Genomic DNA, 18370 nt, shown 5'->3' on the forward strand with positions numbered 1-18370 from the left:
GCTGGGTGCACGTTGAGGACGCTGCTGGGGATATTGGAGGCAGTCGCCCTCCAAGAAAAGTGGGAGGGCAGTGAAGCGACGCTCGCAACAATGAGCGGAGCGCCGGGCGGCGAGGATACAGCGAGTTGGCACAGCAGGGGGCCCAGGTGGTGCATCTGCCGGTCGTCTCAGTCAGTCAACCCATGGCACCTGGGTCTGTACCATAGCCTCCTTGTCAGCAAGCCTTCGAAACTTCACGTTGACTTGGAGTGCACATAGCCTGGCACAAGTGCCGTGGTGACGTCACCGCCACTTAGTGGTTCATGACGACTGTTGTTGTAGTTGTTGGTGGGGTGATAGGGTTGAAAATCCAACACCGCTTCGAAATTTAAGTGAACGACATTAACATTTTCAGGCAGGCTTAAACGTGCGTTCCCTTACTCTTGATTATAATGAGCAGATTATGAATGGCTATTCACGACATCTATTTCACCTTGGGAGCGAGGCCTTGCAGCAATGCTGTGTAGGGCAGTGTAATGGCCATGTCTGTACAGTGCCTGCAGATGGTTGCACGATAAGTAAGGGCTATTCTTCAACAAGAGATCTGGTCGATTAACAGAAACGGCACGAGTTGAACTTGAGAACGCGAATACGCTTGAGCGAAATATCGTGAAAACAAGCAACAGAGACAAACAACCTTCTTTGGTCTGTCCTCTTGAGACATTTGTTTGACTTTACCTGTGTTCTGTTCTTGAAAGATAAATGCATTTTCCATTGATTCTTTAAATTGCAATCTTCAAAAGTGCAACTTTCTTGCCCACAGTTAGATGCATAGATCACGGTGTATGCAGAGGCCTCAGCATTGGATAGACAATGGCTGATGCTGATGGCATCAACTGTTATTGATTATCAGGGACAACTAAGCACATGCACACATGCAGATATTGTGAATAAACACAGCAGGGTTATCCACTTTGATTTCTGTTGTTTATCACGTGAAATGTTTTACCTGTCGAACACCATGGGAAGGGGAACGGAGTCAAGGATATGAAACAATATAAACTATTCTTATTGTTACCAGCTAAGACCCACTGAGCTATCGAGCTCTTTTTCAGAAGCGACCTTCCCAATGAAAAGCAGCCAAATGCTCTGAACGTGTGACGTTGATTCTAAATGTGGAGGGAACAACCGGAGGACCCGGAGAAAAATCCACGCAACCACAGGGAGAGAGACACGCACACTCCAAATATACAACAGGCGTCAGGGTTGGGATCAAACCCACGATCTCTTTTACACCAGGCGAGGTAGCTAACATCTCACCACCGCGGCGCCTAAATTTTGATGTATGGAATAAGAAAACGGAACAGGAAAGGGAGGAGACAAGATAAAGAATTGGAAATAAGAATAACATTAAATCATGACTTCAAGTTGTACGTGACAGCAGGAATTCTTATTCTTTGGGTCTTTCGGTAAAGTCACGTAGATGGGTTCAAAGACGACCGCTTGTGTTGCGATCGAAACGTCGTAGTTTTTTGTTACTTTGAACCTATCTACGTGACTTGGCCGAAAGACCCAAAGAATAAGAATAACATTGGCCAAAGGCGTGCAGCATGAAGAAAGGGAGGAAGGCAGACAGGAGAGGAGGGAGGGGGAGAAGGAATGATAGATATATGACAAAAGTGATTGATGCTGTATACCTCATTTGAAATACATTGGCTTTCGGAAAAGCATTGCATTACTCCGTGATGCTTGCAATGAGCTGTTTCCTGCATTTGAATTACGAATGCTAAACGCTTGTGTTTCGAGTGCAGTAGTTAACCACTGCTCGAACACACATAACATTTTCACAAGAATCAAGTGGGCCCCATTTGGTGGATTAAATTGTGCTGTTAATCATCTTCTTTACAACACGCAATTTGTTCAAACGCAGTTGCATTCTTTTGAATTAAAAACGTGTTTAAGTTGCAGCATTATCTACTCACATATTTAGTAATGTCTAATTGTATTAGTCAGAAGCCTGCCACACAGACTAATTTGCAGACTATTAATCTGCATTTAATTGTGAGCATTGATAATGCATTGGAACTTCTGGAAGAGTTGAAGAGACATTACGTAGACCCTTGCATAAAGATATACCGTAATTTCCAGGCCATCCTGGCAAACCTCTAAGATAATCCATACTCTTGTGTAATCAAGGTAATTGAGTTGCATATAAAACGAAATTAAAAATACATTTAATACAGAAATATTCCAGTGCTACTTGAGCAGAATCAGATATTTCAAATTAGTCTTTCAATTCTCTTAGTTGCCGTTTATTTGACCACCTCTGCTCCCAATATTTTAGCATTCAAAGTAAATCCATATGGGCACAGGGTGCAGCCATGGCGCTCTTATCCGCACTGTGTCTGCACGCGCAATGACGCATCGAGGCCCGAGCACGCGTGCGCGGAGCGTCGCGCGGAGGAGTCGCCGGTCGGGATGTGAGAATTGGTGTCGCGCGTCCGCCTCTCCTTGCCCCGCAGGTGTGAAGGAGATTCGCATCGACTGGCTGACGGAAAACTTCTACCTGTTGGACGAAAGCTACAACTACATCGTTGTGTGCGACGCGTCGGGCGCGTTCTGCGTCAAGCTGCTGGATCTGGGGTCCGAGGCCATCAGGTCGCTGGCACTCGATCCCATTTCAGGGTGAGCGAAGGACAGCGGCGCCATGGATGCACGTTTGTTGAACTTCTGTGGCACCATACGTAGCCAACCGTGCTGGTCGCGGGTGCGGTGGGAGGGGAAGGACAAAAAACTGGCGCTTCATTTCTCCCACCGCGAGCTGCAACAGCCCTACCTGCGCGCACCCCACTATCTACAGCAGCGGCCTTTTGAACTACCAGTGGCAGCAGTCCTCGTACCACTTATCTACGTTAATGGAACAGCAGAAAATGTCACGATTAGAAACAGCAGCTCATGCAGCATAAGGGGCAGCAACGGTCACGACAACCAAGTACAACGGCCTGTACGCCCCTCCGCTAGTGACAGCAGCTCGTTCAGCACCCAGAGGCAGCCCTGTTGTTCTTTTGTGAAACAAAATTACATTTAATAATAGGGTTTTTCCCCTTTTAATTGGCAAGAAAAATGAAACCTTTTTACGAGGAATCATGTGTGCATTAACCACAATACTTGTGGTCAAAATGCAAACAAAAAAACACACTGATAATATATCCATTGTCCTTGAAACTGATTGGTCCAAACCAGAGACGGCTTTCTTTTGAGCCTCGTCTCAATTGTTGCTAGACCAGAGTTCAAGTTCAAGTTCATTTATTAGGTATAGCCCTGTGAGCCATTCAGCTCTTGAATCGGGTGCAACCGCAACAAACAAAAAAACTAAAACATGAACAAAAAACATCTTAAAGTGAATATGTGACTAAGTGCAAACAGAAAATTCAAGAAAAGACAGCAAAAATATTGCAGAAAAAACACCGTACACCAACGCTGTGTGCAAAAATCTCAGTGGGATGCAAGTCAAACAACAACAACCACAAGACAGCTTAGATTAAGGCCATCAGTCTAACTCTGTACTACAACAAACAAACATGGCTAAACCAATACACTTTTCGAAATCACCAAAATAAAGCCATGAAAGCAATGAAAAAGCAACCATAGGAACTGTGACGGAATTTTCACAATAAATGGCATAAACAACATCTACTACCAAAACCCTGCAGCCATAGCTTGCTGCATGAGTCACTCCACAACAGCAGGAGCATCAATCGGAGTATTGTAATTTTTCAATGCACCTTTAAGATCAGCACACTAAATCAAAACACAGGTCATACTTCGTAGCGATCATCCGGAGCGAAACATTTAATTTTAGGTCACTGAATAGCACTGGCAGCTAGGGGTGTACAACTCCTCTAGAGCAGTTTTGAGTGAAGATCTCATAGGTAGTGACTCAAGTTTCAATTTATTTGCAACAGCATTCCAGACCCTGGGGGCATCAATAGCAAAGGCCCTTCCTCCAGTATATGTACGGCAATAGGGAATATTAAGCTGGTAAATGAGTGTAGACCTTAGGTCAAATTTGTTCTTTGAAACAGAGACGAGATTCAGCAGGTAATCTGCAGATTTTTTTGCAAGTACATCATGAGGACGCCAAAAGGCGTACAGCTCAAAGACAATGCCACTATCAGAGTAATGAGAGCTCGGGGTGAGCATCTACATCATTAGACCAATCAATTTCAAGGACAATGCATATATTATCAGAGTGTGTTTTTTTTTGCATTTTGACCACAAGTATTGTGGTTAATACAGACATGATTCCTTGTAAAATGGTTTAAGTTTTGTTGCCAGGATTTAAGCAGATCACTAAAATGAATACGTAAAGTAGATAAGTTCATAAGAAAGGTTCTTGGGTGAGATCGCGTTATTTATAAATGTGTCGTAACCCTCCACCACCCGACATGGCCAATCGGTAAAAAATGTGTCACGTTTACAAAAGACAAATAGTTCACTACTTTAGCCCACCGGTGTTTTGAAGAGTGAATCAACATCATTAACAATTTTGAGCACGACGTTTCGCTGGTAATTACATCCAGCATCATCGGGCAATTTGCCAAATTGCAAAACTACACCAATTGCCAATCTTGAGCAAGGCAGCAAAACAACAATAAGAACAGTTCCAGACAGCACCAAGACGAGGCCACACAGTTCCTCAATAAAATTGCACTTTAACATTCATCTCTCGATGCATGGGAAAGGATGAAACGTTCTAAATAAAATTCGCGAATGCAGTTGTGCCCAGCACTAAACTCCTGCTTCAGGATGTGTTTTGTGCAGGAGGATGTACGGTGTTAATGGAGGAAACAATGCCATTCCAAAGGCAAAAGCTTTGTCGCCTATTCCTATTCTTGTTTCTTGGGATAGTCGAAAGGCAATTCGATGCAGTGTCTAAGGTTTCTTGGGTTTGACAATGGGATTCATGAAGTGGCTAAGTATTATTGCAGAGCCAAGAAGGCAACCTCCAATCAGAAGCTCATTGAGAGTGCCACTCCTCGCGGTCTTACCCCCAGGCAAAGGCTTTAATTCATTGCTTTATAATCAGCTGTTTATAACGTCAGAAACAGTTCACGTGTTAAACCAACTGAACAAAAAAAATATATACTGATTTTCTTGCAGGTTGAATCTATGATTGACTGCGCAGATCACTCGCCGGTTACTTTGAACGACTCTCAAACACGAAAAAAACAACAACCTGAATAAAAACGATGGGGTTATTATTTCACAAGTCGTGCCATTGTGAATGTGCCATTGATAAACGCACTCTCGTATCCCTCATCAACGGTTGTGTTCAGAGCAGAGGGGGGAATTCACCGCACCGATACGATTACACTTTATTTCAGACACATTCTCAATTAATATTTTTTTTTCTATTTCTCCTAGAATTCATCATGTGCCAGATGTATATATATACATAGTACTAATTTCATTTTATATAGCGTCATTTATGCAATTGCATCCCACAACGCTGCACATCAATGATCCAGTTCCGTACAATAACATGCAAAAATAAAACCCAACTGCTTAGCAAATAGAAATACATAAATAACGAGAATAAATGTTTTTTCACGTTGCAAGAAAAAATAATCGCGGAGAAAATTAATGAAAATAAATAAATCCGTTCTGTCTCCATACCCCAGACCACAATCCCAACACATTTTGCCGTGCCTGCTCTGCGGGGATTGCTGCATTGTGCAGCACAAAAGAGCGACGTTTGTGCACGTACGCAGCGATGCGCCGGGACGGTGCACCCTGTCATTTTATAGGCCACAGCCACCTCCATCATCTTTTGCAGAATGGGGGGGGGGGGGGGTGAGGGTGGTGGTGAAAGTGGTCATCTTGAAAACCAACGGGGATAATTTGCACCTGTTCACGCAGAGCAGAATACACACGCGAGAGTGGGGGGGGGGGGGGGGTGGCGGGGGGGGGGGGGGTCGAGTACCCTGGGGAAAATCTACTTGAAATAAAAAAAAATCACACCAATCTGCTACAGGAGGAAAATGTTTAATCAGCGTACCGTTCTGCGCACCTCCGATTAGCACGGTTGGCTACGGTGCGAAAGAAGTTGAGCTATACGCGCAACGCGCTGAAAAGTGCGCAAAGAAGCTTGAAAGGATGCATGCGCAGAATTGCACCGAGACACAGAGGGGAGGAACACGTGGATTAGAGAACGTATGCCAGTTACAGACGTCATATTGATTGTTAATCAAAGTAAGTGGGTTTGGGGAGGGACACGTCCCTTGAAGGGTTGATTGCAGAGGGTCGAGATTGATGATGATGATGATGATGCAGCGAAGGCACACGCCACAGAGGGTGTTCACCACCGAGATGGAACGATAAAATCAGCTGATGTGCAGGTGCTTGATAGATTGACGCTTCGCAAGAGAGATGGCAACGGCTTGGGGAGGCGCCCATCTAGCGGTGGATTGGTGACGGCTGGTGATGAGAGATGGACTGTGAGACAATTGGACATTTTCGCAAAAATTATCTCAATCATCGCCATGAAGGATGTCAATACGAAAAATGCAGTGCTCAGGCTCCAATGCACGGTGATTGTAAATGTGATTTCCTATGTGACCGAGTTAATAGCCGGTCATTATCCCAGCCGGCCAGCAGTAGAGCGAGCAGGCTCGCAATGCGATGGTTTACTCGGCAACATCATCCCACTGATAACAATGAATTCCACATAGTAGGCGAAGTCGACAGTGATTGGCTCTGTGGAGCGACCAACACCCCGCCATAGGAATGTGGAATTTCTGCCACTGGTTCAGGGCTGTGAAAATGAGACACGCAATGCCCCCATGGTCATTCGAGCAGGAAACGACTTTGACTTTTGAATATCTCAGCACGAGACGTTTGGTTTTCTTTTCTCTTCATAGTCTTTGTGAGTTCACTGTAACCTGGCAGCAGCTGTCTAAAGGCAGAGCACACAAAGGGGGGGTGTTATTTATAGGACCAATGTTTTATTCCGTGAAAATGATTTTTATTACGCAATTCATTGGCGTGGAGTGCACAACCGTCACAAATCATTGTCTGCTTTTATGTAGTTATTTTTATTTATTTAAGTGATTGTTATCAAAGGAACATTTTAATTGCCATATGCGCACTCCACTCACTCCGTAAGGTGATGCTAGCCAAGTTTTTCATTCCAAGGACTCATGGCAGTGGGAGAGAAAAAAAAACATTGCTCATTATTAGATAGGGACCGTTATTCAGGACCATGTGACGATCCCATTGCAAGAAAGGAGGCTTGCGCTGCAAATTGATAACGATTCAGTCCCTTTTCTCTGCGTTCTATTTTTCACTTAGTACACCAACGTTGACCACAATTGCCACTCAAAGAGCAATCAAGGTTTCTTCCAAATCACACCAGTAATTATTCATGTCTCCTGGTGTTTACTCTGGGCTTTGCACACAGTGCTAAAATTATACAGCGCTAAAACATGTTGGCGTAGAAGTCTCGCCTCATCATCAGCAATCATGATCTCTCCGCTGCTGGAGGAAGACCTCTCCACGCCAACGGAATCCTCCGCAGTCCTGCGATGCAGATAATCCACCTCACTCCTGCAACACGAGCTGATCTCGCTTGACTCGCTCTTCTTGGACACATTCCTTTCGGCTGCTGTCACAGCAGTTTAACACGTAGGAGGCTTTCGCGAACAAAATTACACGTAAATTTCGATTTAAAGCTTTCGTGACTGCAGGGATTCATCTTCTTGGTTCTTTCGGTAATAAAATAATAAAAATAAAACATAATAAAATAATTCTCACGACGTTTCGGCCACAACGCAAGCAGCCGTCCTCAGGTGAAGACCAGGTCTGTCGGGGAGAATTATTTTATTATGTTTTATTTTTATTATTTTATTACTTCCCTTCTACGTGACTTTACCGAAAGAACCAAGAAGAAGAAAAAATTACCCATCATAGAGGTTTTTTTGTTGCTGTTAGATCGCGTAAATATGAATGCGTCGTTAATCCACCACCATAATCGACACACCCCATGAGTAAGTAAGAAGTCTTCTGCACAATTATGGCAACTCGCCTGATGAAGCTGGTTGTAATCAACAGAGAAACATCGTTAACTCTAATTGTAAAATAAATAAATAAAAACGTAATAAAATAATTCTCATGACGTTTCGGCCACAACGCAAGCAGCCGTCTTCTCGACAGACCTGTTCTCCACCTGAGGATGACTGCTTGCGTTGTGGCCGAAACGTCGTGAGAATTATTTTATTACGTTTTTTAATTTTTATTTTTTTATTATTTCCATTCTACGTGACTTTACCGAAAGAACCAAGAAGATGAATCCCTGCAGTCACGAAAGCTTTAAATCGTTAACTCGAATTGTAAACGTTGTGGGTTTACTCGGCAACACACCGGTGCGCTGAAGTAGTAACGAATTGGCGTATTTTGTTTAAGTCACAAACCTCTACAACATTTACGATTTGAGTACCGGGACGTTTCGCTGGCAATTACAACCAGCTTCATCAGGCGACTTGCCATGATTGTGAAGAAGACTTCTTTCTTACTAATTGGCTATGTCGGGTGGAGGCAGTGGGTTAATGGCAAATTTAAAAACCAAAATTATTTTGCTCTTCCATCACCACCATGCCTTCTCGTGATTTGTCCACTAGTCCAAAGGCCCACTTTAAAACTCAATAGGATGTCTCCAATTTACACTTGTTCCCGAATCCACGTGATTATCTTTCTGCCATTCATTGTAATTGCTAACGTGCACTATCTCCATGCTTCTTTGCACACTTTTCAACCTTTGCTGCATTCCCTTTGTTCGCACCCACGATTTCCAGTCGATATGGCATCGCGAGTCAGTCAGTCAGTCAGTTCGTTTTAGGTAATACCCATTGAGCTAAAACGGCTCTTTTTCATCGGTGTTATTTGGCCAAAACGGCTGAGCATGTTACACGGCAAGGGAGGGTTTGCAGGGACTACGTAGAATGAAAGCAGTGATATTCAATGGCTAAGAATAATAATGATTAATTAACAACCAGAATCGCGTACGACAATGGACATTTTGCGTGCAATCCAAAATAACAATGCATACCACTGCTAATATGCACCGATCGAAAATGTTATTCTACATGTGCATTTAGGTTGTTTTTCAATGTCAACATTGCACTATCTCAACAAAGTGCATCATGCTGCTCTCACTAGCCACATTTTTCATAATTTCGATCCCAATCCACCTTCAAGATTTGCCATCCGTATATCATCCATATTGCCTTGCATCTTCCATTCACCGTCCTCCAACAATAATTGCATTCTGTGCTGGGAATGTTGCACGTGACGATTGTGTTGCACGCACATTCATTTTGAGCCTTCTTGGTTTAGCTTCTTGATTATATTCTACAATCCTTTCGTGGAGTTCATTTCAATTGCTTGTATTAATGGCTATCTTGTCACCAAACCTGAGGCGTTTCATTCAGTAAGTCTCTCATATTTGCTAGGAGCTGCGGTTATTGTTGTGAGGAGCTTGATTTTAGTACGTCGAACCAATTTTATACAAATTTCTTGATAATAAGTGCTACCTTGGCTTAGCATAATCCTTAAATTTAGTTTCAGGGAAAAGTGCATACTCTGTATTATGGTTCAGTAAACACATATGACACTATAATTTAATTTACAAATACCTCTTATTGATTTTCATAACAATAAAGTGCCGATGTTTATAATTGTTTTCATACTTATTTATCTCCATTTATTCTGCATGGGCAATAGCCTGCCTAATGTAATGAATGGATGCCTTTGCAGTGATTACGTTAGCTTTCGAACTTGGCGGCTCACTCCTCGTGGTCACTTCACTCAAGTGCAAACAATCTCACCAATAAGCCCCGTGCATTCGCTCGAATCGACTCGAGCGACCCGAGAATCTTTGTACAGGAGAATAGTCGGACGACGCCGGTTGAGGGTGATGAAAATTGCGCCCTCGATGACGTCAACGAGCAGGACAGCCCGCAGTGCCAGTGATAGGAAGCGGCGGTGAACACGTGCGGCGCAAACGTGCAGCGACAAACATTGGCAGCCACTGCGAGGGCTCGCAGGAAAAAGTTTCAGCAGTGCGGGCTAGTGCTGCGCTGTAAAGCCGCCTGCCGAAGACAAACTGCCTTTGATGTTTACAATTTGTCTTGGTCTCAGCTTGTAGAAAATGTACATCTTGATAACATCAGATTTCCAGCTGTGGTCCACCTGGCATAGCAATGTGTAATTTCCATCTCTGGCTGTGGCTTGCAGTCTGAAGATGATAAATACTTCATGCTCCTTCGAACACACAGATGTTTTACTTTCATTTTAAATAACTCCTTTGAAAGCATTTTGGGTTTTTATCCTGCTCGGTAACATGAAAAGAAATGATTACTAATGCAGTTAGTCTGGTGCTGACAGTCATGTGATGCCAGAACACACACACACACGCAGGGGTTAGAGATCTCCACATTTTAATGCATTATTTCAAAGCGTCTCAAAAATGAGAAAATAAGTCCCCTATACAACGTTAGAGCTTACGGCTCATCCATTCAAGTGCTATTGTTTAACAGTGTTCTGGTAATGTCACAAGCGCCTTCCCTGCCGATTGCCTCTTTCTCTTTACAAGGACCTTTGTGAGATGGAGCAGTAGAGAGGGCTGGGGTTAGGCACCCCAGCGTCCAATACCGACCGGAGCTACCCTGTTTTTACCAGCCTTACGGCCACGGAACCTGTATGTATGTTGATGTTTTTTAGTACCTTACGTAGCCGACCATGCTAATCGGATGTGTCGGGGACGGATGTGTCGGGGACGGACAACAAACATCACGTGAACTTTGGTCATCCTCACATTGGCTTTTGGCTGACCATCGAACAAATATGGTCACCGCATCGCTTGCTTTCACATGCGCTTCTGCGGCCGTCTGGAACGTTCTTCCTTCTGTAATTAGGAAGCCACTGGAGCGATGCAATTTTAAATCCATATTGACAACTCATTTATTTAGAACGGCTTTTTTTTTACTGTCATTCCCCCGCACTTCTGATGAGTACGGTTGGCTATATACGATATGAAACAAAATAATCGATATAAATACGACATGACCGTGTTCCTCAGTGGCTTCCTCCACCTTTGCGTTGTCCCCCCGCAGGAAGATTTTCTTCACAATCTTTGGGAGGAACAGCAGGATCGAGCGGTGCGACATGGACGGGGGCAACTGCACCAAGCTGGTGTACAGCAAGATCACGTACCCACAGGCCATTGCGCTCGACGTGATCGCCCACCTCGTCTACTGGGCAGACATCAGCTTCGACTACGTGGAGGCGGTCGACTACGAGGGCCGCAAGCGGCACGTCGTCTGCCGCCACGTAGGTCTGCCCGCCGTGGCGGGCGCCGCTTACTCACGCCTCGCACGACCGCGGGTTTCTCTTGCGCCCAACGTCACGCAACCAAGGCCTAGTTCGCACGCAGAACGATCAATCGGCTTTTTCTCTGGGAACCAAAAAAAAACACGTGCCTTTGTCGCCATTGCTTGACTTTACTTCAGTTCCACTTATAATTGTATGTGATGCAGTTCCCGCTAAACACACAAATCAGGATGTATTTATTGTCTGTGCGGAGACATCATCTTAAAGTTGAGGAAGGCAACACTCTAAACTTGACAGTATGCATGATGTTACAGACATTAGCATTGTTTTATTTTTTTAGAAAGCATCTACAGCAGTGCATTATGAAGGCAGTATTAACCACTGGTGTTTCCGCTGTGGCGATAGCGAGCGCCTTCACGTGTTCGCTTAGTTACCCCGGACAGTCATTCTCCCTTTCGTCACTGCACCGAGACCCACCGACATCGCCCACTTCCCTCTACCTCTCCCAGGTTGATCGCCTGTTTGGCCTGACCATCTTTGAAAACTACATCTACGGGATCAGCATCAAGTACAGTGCAAGCGAGCACATGTCCCTGGTTCGTGTAGACCGCTTCAATGGCACCGAGGTGCAGGTGCTGGCTCACACGGCGCGAGTCGGCGCCGTCTTCGTGCACCACAGCAGCAAGCAGCCTGCTGGTGAGTGCTGCCACCACCGCCAGCCACCACCAGCCACCACCACCAGCCAACACCACCAGCCACCACCACCACCGCCAGCCACCACCGCCTGCCACCACCACCGCCAGCCACCAGCCACCACCACCAGCCACCACCACCAGCCATCACCACCTCCAGCCACCACCACCAGCCACCACCACCAGCCACCACCAGCCACCACCACCACCAGCCATCACCACCACCAGCCACCACCACCACCAGCCACCACCACCAGCCACCACCAGCCACCACCACCAGCCACCACCACCACCAGCCACCACCACCATCCGCCACCGTGTGGCACCCGCCATCGTTGCCCCGCTTGTGACGCCAGCCATTGCGCTCGCCCTGTGTGCGAGCGAATCTCAAGCAAGCGGAGGTTAAACCGCTTTAACGTGTGCGCGTTATGCACGTTCAACTTATTTCGCGCCGTGCGTAGCCAACCGTGCTAATCGGAGGTGCGGGGAAAGGACACGCGGAAAGCATTTCTAAAGAATCGAGTTTTCCAGTCCCTACAAGGCGTGTGGTGAAGTTAGGAGATGTCCATGTGCTCGGCATTTGAAGGCCTGAAGATCAGAATCGGTGATTTCGCCGAAAATTTGTCCAGGGAGGCAGTGCCATATCCGGATAGCAGATTAAAGGGAGCTTCTGTGCAGGGAGCAATGTGTTTGGTAGAGTTTCTCGTGATTAGTAGGGTAAGAGCATGGGCTAAATAAACTAGATTTTGCAACTGGTATTAGCCAAACATCCAAATGACGAAATATTACCTCTAAATGATTCCATTGGGATGACGCACAGCAGCGACATTGCCCCTTACTTTGGCAGGACCCTCCTGAAAATGAGGCTTGAGACACGGCGAGGCTCTCCTGGGTAGAAGAAGTGAAATATTTTAACGTGAATAATTAAGGAGGAGCTAAGTGCATACAATTGGACGAGACTTCATTTTGCAACCCTGACGCAAGGTGTACTTTGTTTACTCCTGAAACATGGTTCTTTGTTGCAAGTGGCATCTTCTCATGGCACATTTAAACAGAGATGTATTTTATTTGCCATCGTGTACTTCCCGACTATATTCATGCAATCGACATCATTTGCGTTTGCAAATTGCCTAACATCGTAACCATATCTCAAGGCACTGTATACTATAAAGGACATACGCATCACGACTGCTGAAGAAATATAAACAAATTAACTAGAATATTCTCCTATCGTTATTCAGCAGGAATACACATATTCTTTAAACGTATAACAATATTTAGATTTACAATGAGTCTTCATAAAAAAAACTGGTAATATACACGTGCTACATGTTTAAAATCCGCACAATAAGTGTCTTAAGCGTAAAAGCATCGGGTATGATTTATGGTATAGGAGGGCAATTTTTTCCTAAGTGCCATATTATCCACTCGGATCGCTTACCTGTTGTCACAGTGGAGAAACAATTATGTAAATCCCATGTGTTCAGTGCAGTGAGTGAGTCAGATAGAGGGAAACCATTACCCTGAATCTTCCCAACTATACCCCAGCTTATTTCCAGTTCCTTATCTTGCTCAAAGTGCCATCTGTATCATCCTCAATAATGCATGGCCTTATTTTTGTTTGATATTTGTGACCTCATTATTCCACCCTGGGCTGTTTCATGCTGTCAGATGTGCGAGTTAAAAGGAGTTTATAGACCAAGCGCTTCCACGAGGCGCTTTGCTGGGCCTCTTTTCAACTCGCTTTTATTTGTCGTCGCACCTTTAAATCAAAACGGGGCAGATTCCCATTCGCACTTACGAACGATCAGAGCGTTATCAGCGACAGCGCTGCGGTGGCAAATCGCAACTTTTCAGCCGCGATTTGCCGGCATTATTTCTGCACGTCGGTTGAGTTTCCCCCACGTGCCGATCCCGGCGCGCACTCCACGTCACCCCCAAACCCCTCACCCCCCCCCCGCCCCGTCGCAGTGCACGGCCACGCGTGCGAGCCGGACGAGCGTGGCCGACGCGGGGGCTGCTCGGACCTCTGCCTCTTCTCCGCCGGCTACAAGGTGCGCAAGTGCCGCTGCCACAGGGGGTTCAACCTGGACAGCGATGGCCGATCCTGCACAAGTGAGTCCTCTTCGGCCTACAGGGGCCCCTCCGATGTACATCCGTGCGTGTGCTTGCGGACGTTGAACTTCTTTGGCATCGCACGTATCCGACCGCGCTAATCGCGTCTACCGCGGCGATCGCTGGCACTCCCCACGCGCACAGGGGTTCTTAATTCTGCGCCCTCCGCCAATGTCCCAGAACCCAAGCACGAGCTCTTCCTGCTGTACGGGAAGGCGTTCCCGGGCGTGGTGCGCGGCATCGACATGACGGGGAGCGTGCAGGACGACTTCATGATCCCTGTGGAGATGCTGGTGAACCCCCGCGCCGTCGACTTCCACGCCGCCACCGGCTTCGTCTACTTCGCCGACTCCAGCCAGTTCCTCATTGGGCGGCAGAAAATCGATGGCACTGGGCGCGAAGTCCTCTTGGCAAACAGTGCGTGCCTTTCGTGCGCCGTTCCTGTAACCGTTGTGCCAATGTTTAAGGGGGGCACAAGCTCGCGGGAAGTTTTCCCGTGGTCTCCGAGGCCGAGGGCGTGTGCTTGCGCAAACCCGTTGCTGTGTTAGGGACGCGTCCCCCACCACATCTCGAGTTAAGTTTTAATTATCCTCCGTCGCCGGTGGTGTACACGGTAAACATGGAGCACATTATTCACAATAAAGGTTTTTGGGTGAGATCGCGTAAGTATATATGTGTCGTAAACCCTCCACCACCTAACATTTTGGCACAGTTATCAACCTTGTAATCCTCATGTTAATGTCCCGTACCATCATAGTTTTTACGCATCACCAGGATAAGTACACTTGATGGATTTACTCTCCAACACACCAGTAGGCTGAAGTAGTAACCAATTGGCGCGTTTTGTTTACGTGACAAACCATACTGGCTGTGTCGGGTGGTGGAGGGTTACGACACGTTTATACTTACGCAATCTAACCCAAAAACCTTTATTATGAATAATATTGGTCTCAAAAACTTACGTGTTAAACTGATGGAGCACATCACCCTTAATATGCCATATACAGAAATCCAGTAAGCCTGGCCCTTGCAAAATACTTTTTTAGCTCTTCTACTATGCTGTCATTTACATGTGTTAAATTGGGCAAGAGCACACTTATAATGGCATTGGGGTTTCTCAAGCGTACACCATCTGGTGCAGTGCGCAGAACACAGCCCCGTTCCCATTTGTTGCGCTCAAATCTCCTGAGCAGATTTCAAGTTGGTGGTTGACTGTTGGTGCTGTTTGGGTTCAACACAAGATAGCTGTTAGCGAAGCGCAGATGTAATCTACTGCCAACACAGCGCAGGGTCGTTACGCTGAACTCTGGCACAAGCTGCTACCACTTTGTTAACTAATGAATGCTCACGCGGCCAATTTTCAATGAAGCACCATGACAGAGCACAGACGGTGCAAATATCGCTTAAAACGCGTAAAATAAAACAACTTTGTTCTTCATAGCTTATAAATGCAATCGGTAAACTGAGGACACCTTTGTGAAATATGAATTCACGATGTATGAATTGACCCGCATAATGAACCCTTTTCCTCCTCTACCTCATTGCAGGAACACAAATGGCAGTGTGATTTTTTTTGGAGCACAGCACAATTGATTAACGCCGGCGACGGGATGAGCCCGTTGCGTGAGATGCGTCTCGTTCCTTCTCCTGACGCAAGAGCCTAACGCCGTTATTTACTGCCGCCCGCATGTGCAGATGTCAAGAACGTGGAGGGGATTTCCGTGGACTGGATGGGCGGTAATATTTATTGGACGGACGACAGGCTGAAGGCCGTTAAAGTGGCTCGCCTGGAGAACGCCTCCCAGTCGTGGAGGACCCTCGTCTCGGGGGGGGAGATGGTGCACCCACGATCCATCGTGGTGGATCCCTCGCGCGGGTACGCCACCTTCATTAGCCGCCGTCTCAAACCGCGACACGTCTCTCAACATCTCAGCTTTCGCAGCTGCTCATGGGTTAAACCGTCGCGCAAACTCCGGTCATCCTCGACGCAGTAGCAGCAGGAGGAGCAGGAGCATGCTGCTGCTGCTGCTGCTGCTTCGATGGCAAGCCACCGAAACGCAGACGGTCACCGCATCGCGTGCTTTTGGATGCGCTTCTGCGGCCATTTGGAACGCCCTTCCTTCCGACATTAGGAAGCCACTGGAGCTATGTGCTACTAAATCATCTAGAGTAAATAAAAAAAGTCATGTCTTATAAACGGATTTTTCTATTTAGTTTGTTCTCCTTCCCCCGTGCTTCTGATTAGCACGGTTGGCTACGTACGGTGCGAAATAAGTACAAACATACATACGTACGTACAAAAGTGTGTCTATGGCTGTATATCGGATCTGCCTTGCGACCTCACCAGCCGGACTGGAGTGCACTCTACAATTGGTTTATCAGCTAGCAACAGTTGTACTTTGCGGAAAGTAACATGGGGAGATCGACTGGTTCCCACCGCTGCACAATATTGGAAAACACCCGTCCTCGTTTGGGTTACAGTTTTCTTATTTTTGCCGTTTTTATTTTGGCAGTTATCAACCTCGTGGTCCTCGTGTTAGCGTCCTGAAGCCATCGTAGTCGTAAGCGAGTTTTACGCATCACCAGGATGAGCACCCTCGGTGGCAGCACTCCTAGTTGGAGGGGAACACATTTCGAAAATCCTGCTGATCACAGACCGCTGATGCTGGGGAGGGCTTGGGTGACCATGGCTGAGATTACAGACTCGTGGTGAGAATAATTGCAACTGAGCAAACTTCTACAAACTTCATAACGCTTCCATATCGCATAAAGACCCGCCAGAATGTTTCAGGGATTCACTCACGTGTCTTCGATCTTTCAATTAAAATTAATTATCTCGTTTGGTCATTCACAACGGTATACCATCGTGTGCTGGTATGGTCAGAATCCAAAATGATGACATTACCATAAACTCAATTAAACCGCTGTCCCACTACTCTACCCCACCATCAACTAAACTTTAAAAGATCCCAAAACCAAGTACCCTTGCTCATTCCCCCCCCCCCCCCCCCACAAAATAAACTGTAGAAGTAATCTCAGTGAAGCTCTCACCTGGTTAGGTTATCAAGAGGACTTAATTGCATTTTAACGTAAGTACTCTACTTTGACTTTTCAATTTTCAAAAAGTAACCCAAGCAATTTCCTTGCATAAATTGCCGCAGCGGGCTGACAAAAAGTGGTTGTCCCACGGACCATAGTCCCCTCAGCAGTCTGCAGATTGACCCCTGCTACAGCAATGTGCAGTTCCCAACCACTGGCTCGGAGCTCTAAATGCGAGAATGGGGCAGAGGGTAATTGCTCAATTTGAGCAGGATATCACACGCGACCTTCCGAGACCATTGCACGAATCGCACGCTTCGATCAGCTTGATTTCAGCAAACCGTTGAACCGCCCACCCCCCAACCCCACCCCCACCTTGCCTACCTGGTTGCAGACACATGTACTGGACAGACTGGGAGGAGGACCTGAAGAGTAGCAGAAGCGGAAAGATCGAGCGAGCGTGGATGGACGGTACCCACCGCGAGGTCTTTGTCTCCTCCAAGACCATGCTGTGGGTTAATGGGCTCTCCCTCGACTCATCTGCGGGAGTGCTCTACTGGTGTGACGCTTTCTTCAACCACATTGCGAGCATTGACATAAACGGCTCCAACCGAAAGGTGAGGCTGATAAAAGAGCGCTTGTTCAATCTTATTTCTTTCGCTCTCGTGTTTTATTGCTTTGACTGCCAATAGAATGTCACAGTAAAGATCACCTCGTGTTGTTTTGTATTGATTTAGTTGTATGAATAAGACAGTTATGAATGCCGCTACACTTCAGTAATCAGGCCTGACATGTTTTATATTTTCGAATTCGTAACAGTCTCAGGAAGCCCACTTTGGGTGACATTGGCAGTTGAGTGGCAAGATGGAATTTTTTCGACTCCAACTAATCTGTCATTTAAAGTGACTGTATCCTCGTACAAGCTAAACGGTGCTATAAAGCACCCTTATCAGATGCTTTATAGCTTTCAGCCAATACATGGGAATATGAATGCCTTTTTTGGAGTAATGGGTGTCGGTCAGGCTTGATTAATTGAAATGGCACCGATAATATATGTTAGAATTATTTGATTGCACTGTCCTTACCCTGCAGGTTTATTTAAGCATTCATGGGTTAAGTAAATATACATTCGATTTGTTTTAAGGCACATTACGTTT

At 46.1% G+C, this 18370-nt stretch overlaps 1 protein-coding gene across 1 annotated transcript in view; it reads left to right on the forward strand.

Moving 5' to 3' along the window:
* Window positions 1–18370, forward strand: part of LOC133345292 (low-density lipoprotein receptor-related protein 1-like) — a 241380-nt gene that overhangs the window by 103552 nt on the left and 119458 nt on the right. The window contains 7 exon segments of the mRNA XM_061555928.1: window positions 2502–2664; window positions 11151–11367; window positions 11877–12063; window positions 14031–14174; window positions 14355–14591; window positions 15870–16050; window positions 17608–17830. Coding sequence (XP_061411912.1) covers window positions 2502–2664; window positions 11151–11367; window positions 11877–12063; window positions 14031–14174; window positions 14355–14591; window positions 15870–16050; window positions 17608–17830 — 1352 coding nt within the window.

The sequence above is a fragment of the Lethenteron reissneri genome, chromosome 21 (genome assembly GCF_015708825.2).
Source record: "Lethenteron reissneri isolate LAM-NWPU_2019-01 chromosome 21, ASM1570882v1, whole genome shotgun sequence".
NCBI classification, from domain to species: Eukaryota; Metazoa; Chordata; class Hyperoartia; order Petromyzontiformes; family Petromyzontidae; genus Lethenteron; species Lethenteron reissneri.